This window comes from Salminus brasiliensis, chromosome 2 (genome assembly GCF_030463535.1).
Source record: "Salminus brasiliensis chromosome 2, fSalBra1.hap2, whole genome shotgun sequence".
Taxonomy (NCBI): domain Eukaryota; kingdom Metazoa; phylum Chordata; class Actinopteri; order Characiformes; family Bryconidae; genus Salminus; species Salminus brasiliensis.
Window position 1 is genome coordinate 3,273,063 of NC_132879.1, and position 12,339 is coordinate 3,285,401.

Sequence of the window (12,339 nt, forward strand, 5' to 3'; positions counted from 1 at the left end):
TACAGTTTCAGCTCTTTTAATTGAGCCGGTGTGTGATTTTAAGTTAAATGGATTTATGTTATGGATGTTCTGTAAGGTTTGTCCAGTATAGCAACAGTAAATAGAGTAGAGCATGGATATATGTCAATCACATGCACAAATACATAACAAATGAGAACTGTAACACCAAAGAGAGGACAAAAATATCCAAGTGTAAGCGGTCATGCGGCTCGATATCCTTCAGAGAGACAAAATAAAAGCACTTACTCTTCACAGTCAAAAATAAAAAAAAAGTCAAACCACGGCCGGTGCCAAACAAAAACACGAGACCAGATACGGTGAGCACGCAAATCATTTCAAAATAAGGTGGAAGAGTCAGTAAACACAGCACTAGCAGTTCACGCTCACGGAAAACACACAACGTCGTGTTAAGAACGTGCTTCCTGTGAGCACCGATGTGACGCAGGACAGATACGGGGGTCACAGTGTGTGCACAGTGGAGGAAACTGAACAGGACACTGAGAGGAGGATGGTGAGAGTTTGCATAAACACAGGTGTGGACAGGTGTGTTAGGACATACTTCACACACACACACACACACACACACACACACATACACACAAATATACAAAAAGCATGTGATCAGTTTTCCCACTTATTCTAACACAAAATTGCACAGTCGTATGCAATCAAATTGTACATATGTACATTTACTTTTGCACATTCTGAACTTTTTACCACCCATAATCTACAGCTCTATTTATAGATTCTCTATTTTTGTGTATGTTTTCTAGACATTTTTATTTTAAAATAAACATATTTTCATTTCTATATCCTTTTTGTCTATGGATACATGTTAATCAAATATTCTCAAATAAATATTATTTATTTCTTATCTCTCTATACTTTTATTTTTTAACTAATTTTCATCTCTAAATATTTCCTTTAGATGAATTTTTATCTGTGTATTTTTTCTGCCAGATATTTCTTATCTACCTGTCTATCTGCCAATCTGTCTATCTATATATCGGTCTGCCTGTCTATCTACCTACATACCTATCTATCTGTCTGTATCTGTCGGCCTATCTATCTATCTATCTGTCTATCCATCTATCTATCTATCTATCTATCTATCTATCTATCTATCTATCTGTCTATCCATCTATCTATCTATGTCTATCTGTCGGCCTATCTATCTATCCATCTATCTGTCTGTCTATTTATCATCTATCTATCTATCTATCTATCTATCTGTCTATCTATCTAATTATATCTATCTACCTAGCTGTCTGTCTACCTATCTGTCTATATCTATTCATCTCTTTATCATTTATTTTCATTATTCATAATTCATTTTATACACATGTATATTATACTTAAATCACATGTTATGGCTAATGTAATGCAATCCTGTAAAAATGATACATTAAAGGTAATAAAAAGGATAATAAAAAATTATTAATAATAAAAATAGAATAAGATCACAGGACATCTGAGGAATCTGGGTATTTTAGGAAAGCGTCTGAATGAACATTTAAAAGCATTTATTTGAACAGGTTTTATTTTTAGAACACCAGAGAGCTGCAGACAGGCCATTATCCTATCAGCACAAAACACAGACTGAAATATAGAGCCTGCACACACACACACACACACACACACACACACACACACACACACACACACACACACACACACAATTATCTGCCTGCTCTCACCTAATTTTGCTGACAGAATTCTAATTGCTGAGAGAATTCCTGCTTTATAATTAGCAAATTAAGGCCATTTATCCCCCAACCCCCCACCCCCAACCCCAACCCCCCACCCCCAACACACAGACAACATTCAGAAACACTTCTAGGGTGTTTAGCAGGTGGACACCAAAATATCATAAAAAAATAATATAATATACTGCACACAACAGGCCAGGCGTAGTGACACACAGCAGACACAATCAATAAAGGCAACACCTGTGTGAGTGTGTGTGTGTGTGTGTGTGTGTAGGGCTTCCATGATTTATCACCACCTATATTTTCTCATTGTTTGTTAATGTTCATTGGTAACTTTTTGTCATTCTGACAGATTGTAGTACACTATAGAAAATACAGGGGGCGATATTAACCAACTAACTAACATACTGTCACTCAGACAGAACTCTGGGTAAACTGAGAGGTTTCTATTATAGACTTTATTTATTTATTTATTTATTTATTTAAGGTCATTACTGCATAACTACAGTGACTACAAAGCGAACCAGTTGACGTATTAATAAGGTACAGAAGTGTGTAATTCTTAAAAAGTATGGGATTATTAAGTTAGTCAACAAATAAAAGAACACCAGAAATAGTAAAAAATGTAAGATTTTTAGTTGAATTTAACTTACAGAAATCAACATTAGTTGTGTTACTACAATTTATGTAATAATAATTAGCTGTATTATGAACTGATTATGAATGCTGCATTATGAACTGATTAGGAATAATTTGTTAGTCGTTTTATACAACTGAAACATTTATACAGATGAATAAATTATAGAAATTAACTTGAATTAATTAACTTAACATAATAGCATCACTCCTAATGACTAGTTAATATTAATATATTATCTGCAGCCATATAGTTGATATATTAACTACTAGATCATTTTTAACTGCGTTCTTAGAATTAATAAACTGATGCATTAAAAACTTATAACTTATATACTAAGTAAATATCAGTGCAGCAATTGATATTGTAAGACATTTTCCAGTAACATAAAAGCTGTGCATTTAAATTGTATGTAAAAATGTAATAAAACGTAATATTGTAAAAACTTCCTTAATAAGGTTCTTATTTCATTTTTTCACCAATTATGTATTATAACATAAAAATATATAGCAAGATAAATTAAGTGTGAAAGTTTGCTAAATTTCTAGGATGATTTATTAAATTTCTATTAATTTATTATAGTTAATTAATTTATAAAGTTGATCATTTGTAATAACGTTTTTTAGGTTTTATTGAGCAGATTTTGATTGAGCAGAATTCTGTTATATTTCTGGGATTATTGCATTTGGAAATTATTAAAATATTAAAATGCAACAAATGTAACAATAACATTATATATAACAACTCTATATATATATATATGCAATAATATAGTAGATATATTAATCAATCTTACAAATAATAATTGAGTGTCATTCTTGTAGCAGCTAAATTGATCATTAATTAATATATAATCAATATATTTACTTAAAAAATTATATTTATAAAAAAAAAAACCATTATGCATTGTGCATGTGTGTGTGTGTGTGTGTGTTTCCAGGTGGAGGGGGTGGGTTGTGGGGTAGACGGACAGATGACGGACAGATAGATAGATAGAATGATATGTGGTAGCCAGTTGTTGTTGCCCACCGGTTGTGTTTGAAGGAGGGGGGGTGGTCCCCTTTAACTCCTCCACTAGAGGAGGCTGGAGCCGAGATCAGCCGAAAGGGAGAGAACGCACAGTCAGCAAACAGATTACACACAAACAAAGCAGAGCAGCAGCCGTCAGCAGTCTGTGAGGGGTGTGTGTGTGTGTGTGTGAGCGAGTGTGTGTAGTATATGTATGTGTGTGAGCTAGTGGAGTGGTTTCTGTGTAGGCCTGCAAAAATACTCAACACTATGTGTGTGTTATTAACCCTGTAAAGCCTGAACCATCAAATAATCGACAGAAAATTCAGTGCTTCTGAGCTGTTTTGCATATTTGACTTTTATTTTGTATCATATTTGATACATCGGTACCTTTATTGCTCACCGCAGGTTTCTTTTAAACAAACACAACCCAAACATTTTAACCCCGTGGACTCCGAGTTGACTTTTGTGGTGCACGCACTGCACGCATGATCCACCAGGGGGCACAAAACATCATATCTGATTTCCTTTTTTATGTAATTAATTATGATTTATTGAATTTACTGTGTATAATTCATATTATTAATAAATCAGTTAATAATCATTCCAGCTGATTAATTATTTTATTATCACACTGACGCTGCAGAGGTCAAATATGCTCCACAGGCGATGCACTTGGCTTTCAAGGGTTAAAACACTGTCCATAATGTGAAGGAAAGTGTGTGTCTGTCCCAATCAGTATGTGTGTGTACAGCCGGGGGCTCCAGCTCCAGTTAGCTGATTTCTCTGCTCAAACACACCTGGTGCTAAACTGGCACGGACCTGCGGAGCAGGGAAACCAGCAAACTACGCTGGACTCTGACCCTCCAGGACAATCAGCAGCACCACCGCCGGGGACTGCTGACCCCGGGTGTGTGAAGGGTGTCAGAAATGTGTTTAAAATGAGGCACCTTCAGCTTGAAATAAGCGAAATCAGCCTCACGGTGGTGCTGTAGCGCATAAATGAGGACCACTTTCAAATAAGACTACCCCTATTAATCAATATGTGTTTATTAATGGTTATTAATGGTTATTAATTATCATTAATAATCAGTTAATAATCAGTTATAGCACAAATAACAAGGTCAACAGTGAGCTCATACTTATCTCTACTCGTCATATGCTAATGTAGTCTGATCAGATGATCATTGATGAGTAATAGAAGCTCCTGCTGAGGTTCAACTGTAGTCGGACTATTACTGACAGATCTCTGCTGAAGCTGACCGGCAGAACACTGACTGATGGAGAACCCACAGTAAGATCAGTAACGTGATCTGAGCTTTAACAGCATGGAGGAACAAGGGTTCGCTGTTGTTGACCTTGTTATTTTCACTGGGCAAAAGTATTGGGACACCTGCTAATTCATTGGTTCGTCTAAAATCAAGGATATTACGAGAGCTTATCCAGCTTTTGTTGAAGTAACTGTCTCTACTGTCCAGAAAAGATGACTTTCCTTAGAAATTGGAGCTGCGAGGACATCAGTACGATCAACCCCCCCAACTCATCCATCATTCCAGAAAACACAGTTCCTCCACTGCTCCACTGCTCAATGCTGGGGGGCTTTATACACCCCTCTAGCCCACGTCTTTAACAAACTCCCTTACATAGTGGTATAATGTAGGAAGACATAATCCATGCTTTGGTAAGGTGGGGTAGGGTAGGGTAGGCTAGGGTAGGGTGAGGTGGGCTGGGATAGGGTAGGGTAGGGTAGGGTAGGGTGGGGTAGGTTAGGGTAGGGTAGGGAGAGGTGGGGTGGGGTGGAGTGTTGTGGGGTGGGAATCATCCAACATCATCCTAACCTCACTTATGCTATTCTTGTAGCTAAATGCAATCAAATCATCACAGCAATGCTTCTCCACAATGTTGTAGAAAGTCTTCTTCCCAGTTACTCCAACAAAAGCAGGATCAACTCTTTTAATACCCTTCATTTTAAAAGAAACTGAGCAGGTGTCCCAATACTTTTGTCCGAATAGTGGATGTTAAGCACAATATATGCTTGTACACGGACTGTATATGAACTGTACACGTACCTGCTGGAGGAAGCTCTAGTTTGGAGCGTCTGAGCTCAGCCATGTTGTTCTGGAGCTGCTCGATGACAAAGTCATCTTCAAAGAAGAAATCCTTCGACAGAGTCACCTGCAGGAACTCCACTAGGTCCTCCATGGAGAGCTTCATCAGGGTTTCTGGACACACACACACACAGATATAATATTATGACTGACATGGCACTAGCTCAGCTCAGCTCAGCACTTATCATTGATTATCCTCTCTTCCATACACCAATCAGCCATAACATTAAAACCATAATATTGCCTAATATAATATAGGTCCCCCCCTTCTGTCCTGTAAAGTCCTGTAAGTTGTGAGGTAGGCGGGACCTCCATGACCATCAATGACCCTCGAGCACCCATAGCCCTGTCGCCTGTTTACCAGTTGTTCTTCCTTGCAGCACTTTTGGTAGGTACTGACCACTGCATACCAGACCCCCCCCCCCTCCAAAAAAAAAAGACCTGATGCCTGATGTTCTGGAGATGTTCTGACCCAGTCATTGTCTAGAACCCCACAGTTTGGCTCTCGTCAGATTGTCTCAGCTTCTTACGCGTTCCCATTTCTCCAGCTTCAGCACCTCAACTGACTGTTTACTCGCTGGCTAATATGTAGATCCAGCCCTTGACCAGATCATCAGCGTAGTTCACTTCACCTGGCAGTGGTTTTAATGTTATGGCTGATTGGTGCCTTGTCTCTCTCATTTATATGGGGTGCCATTACTTTTGTGCAGTTTGAGGATGGTGTAGGACATAGCAGGCAGAACTCGCTCTCCCTCCAGGATGTAAATGTCCCATATCCTCAGGGTTAATGTGAACGGGGTCTGCCAAACAGAACAACACACACACACACACACACACAATAACTCACACTGGATTCACACTATACACTGTAAACTAGTTAGCCAGGTGAAATAATGGGAGGGTTGCATTTGAGGGTTGAGGGGTTTCTTACGCGGTCCAGAAAGCACTGGAAGAACCACTTCATGGTGTACAGGCTGGTGAAAACCTCCTGACTGTCCTGCAGGGGGCAGCAAACACACACGTATTACCACACATGGGTTCTCTGTCTCAGAGCTGAGGACACCATAGTACTACAGGAGGTGGATGGCAGGCACTTACACACAAACATACATACACACACTGCTGATTCATACTGGGTTAAAAAACAAGTATTACTGTTAGACTGTAAAAATACATACTGGAGAAAAACACTCCACAGTTATTTCATGTCAGACTGTAAAAATACATACTGGAGAAAAACACTCCACAGTTATTTCATGTCAGACTGTAAAAATACATACTGGAGAAAAACACTCCACAGTTATTACATGTCAGACTGTAAAAATACATACTGGAGAAAACACTCCACAGTTAATACTGTCAGACTGTAAAAATACATACTGGAGAAAAACACTCCACAGTTATTACATGTCAGACTGTAAAAATACATACTGGAGAAAACACTCCACAGTTAATACTGTCAGACTGTAAAAATACACACTGGAGAAAAACACTCCACAGTTATTACTGTCAGACTGTAAAAATACATACTGGAGAAAAAACACTCCACAGTTATTACATGTCAGACTGTAAAAATACATACTGGAGAAAACACTCCACAGTTAATACTGTCAGACTGTAAAAATACATACTGGAGAAAACACTCCACAGTTAATACTGTCAGACTGTAAAAATACATACTGGAGAAAAACACTCCACAGTTATTATGGTTAGACTGTAAAACATATACACTGTAGATTCATAAAAAAACACTTCACGAGTATTAATGTCAGGCTTTAAAACTACACACATTTTAGATTCATACTGGATTTAAATCACTCCACAACTACTTTTGTCAGACTGTAAGAACTACACCCACAGAAAATTCATACTGGATTAGAATGGATCCAAAGTTACTACTGTCAGACTGTAAAATGTACACAGCAGATTCATACTGGATAAAAATGACTCCATAATTATTACTGTGAGACTCTAAAACCTACACAAACTACAGATTCATACTGGATTAAAACACTACGATTATTATTGTCAGACTGTAAAAACTGATGCAGATCCATGGGTATTAAAGAGAGACTGTAAAACAACACAGAGCAGATTCATACTGGATTATAATGGATCCAGAGTTATTACTGTCAGACTTTAAAACTTAAACACTGTAGTTTCATACTGGATTAAAATGACTCCATAATTATTGCCATGTGACTGTAAAAGCTACACAAACTGCAGATTCATACTGGATTAAAATCACCCCACAGTTATTACTGTCAGACTGTAAGAACTCCACCCACTGCAAATTCATACTGGATTTGATTTGCTCCACAGTTATCACTGTCAGACAGTAAGAACCCCACCCACTGCAGATTCATACTGGATTAAAATCACCCCACAGTTATTACTGTCAGACTGTAAGAACTTGACCACACCAGATTCATACTGGATTTGATTTGCTCCACAGTTATCACTGTCAGACTGCAAGAACTCCACCCACTGCAGATTCATACTGGATTTGATTTGCTCCACAGTTATCACTGTCAGACAGCAAGAACTCCACCCACTGCAGATTCATACTGGATTGAAATCACCCCACAGTTATTACTGTCAGACTGCAAGAACTCCACCACAGCAGATTCATACTGGATTTGATTTGCTCCACAGTTATCACTGTCAGACAGCAAGAACTCCACCCACTGCAGATTCATACTGGATTTGATTTGCTCCACAGTTATTACTGTCAGACTGCAAGAACCCCACCCACTGCAGATTCATACTGGATTAAAATCACCCCACAGTTACTACTGTCAGACTGTAAGAACTCCACCCAGAGCAAATTCATACTGGATTTGATTTGCTCCAGACTGTAAGAACTCCACCCACTGCAGATTCATACTGGATTAAAATCACCCCACAGTTACTACTGTCAGACTGTAAGAACTCCACCCACTGCAGATTCATACTGGATTAAAATCACCCCACAGTTACTACTGTCAGACTGTAAGAACTCCACCCACTGCAGATTCATACTGGATTAAAATCTCATCAGTAGTCGTTTAATTAACAGAAGCTCTCCAGGTTAAACTAATGCAGCTCCATCATCATTATAGGGGGTTCTGGGCTCTTCTGCTCGAACCCACTTCATAATTAGAGGAGCTGAAGGTTTTAAAAACACACAAATGAAACACATGCGAGTTGAGAACAGCAGCCCCATACGCTGTGCTTTAATCCACCCACATGAAAGGCAAACGCACACGCACACACACACACACACACACACACACACACACTCCCTGTGAGACTGTTGATCCTAAATGTACTTATTAATGTGGCCTTTTATTAATTACTCTGCAGATTAATTCTGCATCAGTGGAGAGAGGAGAGGAAATCCTGAAAACGGGCAGAACAGAAAACACCACAGAACTGAGGGACTGATTTCATTGGCTGCAGGTCAAGAAATACATGCAAAAGGTGAGAAGACTGAGTCTACTGTAAATTACTGTAAGACAAGGACCCCTTAACCCATTTGTGCAGTGAACACACACATCCACACACACAAGGACAATGAGCAGACATGCCCGGAACGGTGGGCAGCACCCGGGGAGCAGACTGGATAAGGGGAAGTGCCCAACTGTGGCAGCTTGTCGAATCAGGATATCAAACCCACAACCCTGTCTGTCAACAGCCTGGTGCTCTGACTGCTGAGCCACCACTGCCCCTAAGTCAAGGTGGAGTTAGGGCTGTCGACAGTGCGTCAACCTGTAACCTAACTCTAACAGGAATCCACAAGCTGTCTGAGCATGAGTGAGTGTGAGAGGCTACAGCCGCAGAAGTTTGGTAGGAAGTAGGTTCAGAACGAAGAAAGAAAGAAAGAAAGTTCTGGAAGTCTAAAGGAAGTTACAGGAATTACAGGACATATTATTACAGGAATTTCAGGAGAGGGAAGGACGTTCTGGAGGAAGGAAGGAAGGAAGGAAGGCAGTAAGGACATTCAGAAGCAAGTTTGGAAGAAAGTTCAGGAAAGTTGGATGTTGGAAATATGGGATGAAGAAAGGAAGTTTGACAAGAAGATGGGCAAGAAACATGTTTACAAGGAAGTTCAGAAGGAAGTTGGGAAAGGAAGAAAGGATGTTCAGAAGGAAAGTTCAGAAAGACGGAAAAATGGAATCAAGTTTGGAAAGAAAGAAGTCGGGAAGGACGTTCAGAAAGAAGTCTGAAAAGAGGAAAAGCAAGAAACTTGTTGTTCCCAAGGACGTTCAGAGGGGAGTTTGGAAAAACGGAAAAATGGAATCAAGTTCAGAGGAAAGTTCAGAAAGACGGAAAAATGGAATCAAGGAAGACAGGAATTATGTTCAGAAGAAAGTTTGGAAAGAAGGAAATATGGAATGAAGAAAGAAGGTTTGGAAAGAAGAAATGCAAGAAAGATGTTTACAAGGAAGTTCAGAGGGGAGTTCGGAAAGATGTTAATATGGGATGAGGAAGGATGCGCAGAAGGAAGTTTGGAAAGAGGAAAGACAAGAAGCTTGTTGTTCCCAAGGAAGTTCAGAGGGGAGATTGGAAAAACGGAAATATGGAATGAGGTTTGGAGAGAAGGAGGCCTGGAAGGATGTTCAGAAGAAAGTTCAGAGGAAAGTTTAGAATGATAGAAATATTAAATCAAGTTTGGACAGAAAGAAGCCGGAAATATAGAATGAAGAAAGAAGGTTGGGAAAGAGGAAAGACAGGAAGCACGTTCAGAAGGACATTTTGAAAGAAGAAATGCAAGTAACGTTTACAAGGAAGTTCAGAGGAGAGTTCGGAAAGATGTTAATATGGGATGAAGTTTGGACAGAAAGAAGTCAGGAAGGATGCTCAGAAGGAAGGACTGAAGCTTGGAAGTAGCAGGATAAGACAGCAGGCTTTTTACTGTGTTAATTATTTGACAGGCCTACAGTAGATTTATTCACAAGAATGTCCGATCCGATCCAGTGACGTAGAATCGGGAGCCGATCCAGGCATTTTTAATGGATCTGGTATCAACTTTTAAGGTTTCAATCCACTTCTGATCCTCCCCCATTAATAAACACGATCCTCAACTGCTGCAGACGAACAAGCTACCCCAGACAGAGCTCATCTGTGGCATTACTTCATACTGTTAAGAGGAGTGACGTTACCAGTTAGCAGCCAAAACAAAGCTAAATTTAGCTTCTAATGCTAACTCTCCAGTCCACCTTAAATAGTGCTGCAGTTACAGTGTGTACGTTCCAACAGCAGAGCATAACTGCTGGATTATTTAAGGTGGAATGGAAAGTTCAGGGAAGAGGGAAACTTTAGCTTATCGTTAGCAATGGCAGACGGCTCCCAGAGCAGCAGGTAAAGAGTGAGTTAGTTAATCTGTCAGAAGAGGAGGATTTCAGCTCTTCACTCTTCCAGAAAGCGTTGGTTGGCTAGTTGTGCAACGACAAAGATATTTTCTTCACTATCTCCGTTCGGGAATATCCAACATTCCTCCCATCCTGTCTTTACTCTGGAATTCTGCCTGGACTATGGTGGAAACGCTCTAATGAGTGAGAGAACCACGCTCTCAGCATTCAGCACCGAGGAGGAGGCTATTGCTAATGCTAATGCACACACACTCAGGTGATCGGACTGCAGAGTTGTAGAGGAGCTGGGAGCTGAATGGTCAGGTCGGTCGGTCAGTCAGACTGGACTGTGAGATATTAAACACTATAGAGTTTCAAACAGTCGTTTAAAAAGTTGCTTCAAACTCAGCAGATCAGATTAGAATTTAGTCTGATTATAAAAACTGTAGAGATTTTACTGCTGTACTACTGAAGATTAGCACATCTTAGCTAAGTTATGGGGCGGCATTATTAATAGAAACACAATGATAGGATCGGTAGCGGCTGATTAAACGCCAGCATTAAGAGACTCGGATCGGATCAGACTCAGGTCGCATCAGACGTCCCTACTCTCCATTTTACTAAAAGCTGCTGTAAAGCTGAAAAAACAGCAGGGCTGTATCCCTCCAGGGTTCGAGCTTGAAACTCTCAGCCTCCAAGGACTGACAGTACAATAAATGAACCAGCGGTTTGTTCAGGAACAGGCCTCCGCTCAGGTTCTCACTGATAATGAATAATTCATATTTCATATAGTTTAATATTAGCAGAACTGCAGACGGCAGAAACAACACTGAGGCTTTAGGCAGGGAGAGGTATATTCTAAAGGCTGGACTTTACATCATAAGGACTTCTGCAATGACTGTATTAGAGTGTGTGTGTGTGTGTGTGTGTGTGTGTGTGTGTCTTACCAGATGCTGTTTAAGTTTGGGCATCATCTTCTTCAGGATGCGATCATGGTGCTCCTGGAAGCGCAACAGCTTCGGAAAACCATCTATAAAGAATCCTGAACACACACACACACACACACACACACACATTATCATCATGTATTTTATGTATTAATTATATACCCCACCTTAAGTTTTCTAGATATCACTAGACTCTGGTAATGCAAGTAATATTCTAAAGGGAGGTTCTACTCATCTCTAATTAGAGACTAGTACCCCTCTAGCCCATGCCTGGCATTAGGCAGCATTATGGTGCCAATAGGTTCATGTTGATCTGCTCCAAAAAGTCCTATTCTATTGGCAGTACTTCTCTACAGGGACTAGACAAGCATTCATTAGAAGTGGTGTCCACAAACATTTGGACATGTAGTGTGTGTAGGTGCTTACCATGCATTGCATGTTTTTGTCCAGACAGGAGTTTGACCAGAGCCCAAAAGGCATCCTCTTCATTCATATAGATCAGGAGGAGAGCTGTGATCTGACTCATTCCCTGACAATATCCCACATCCTACACACACACACACACACACACACACACACACACACACACACAGAAAA

At 39.8% G+C, this 12,339-nt stretch overlaps 1 protein-coding gene across 1 annotated transcript in view; it reads right to left on the bottom strand.

Moving 5' to 3' along the window:
- Positions 1 to 12,339, bottom strand: part of usp6nl (USP6 N-terminal like) — a 35,459-nt gene that overhangs the window by 9,013 nt on the left and 14,107 nt on the right. The window contains exons 7-11 of the mRNA XM_072674127.1: positions 12,169 to 12,289; positions 11,743 to 11,837; positions 6,394 to 6,459; positions 6,163 to 6,262; positions 5,424 to 5,576 (exon numbers count right to left, since the gene is read on the bottom strand). Of these exons, the coding sequence (XP_072530228.1) occupies positions 5,424 to 5,576; positions 6,163 to 6,262; positions 6,394 to 6,459; positions 11,743 to 11,837; positions 12,169 to 12,289 (535 nt within the window). The remainder of the gene's footprint in view (positions 1 to 5,423; positions 5,577 to 6,162; positions 6,263 to 6,393; positions 6,460 to 11,742; positions 11,838 to 12,168; positions 12,290 to 12,339) is intronic.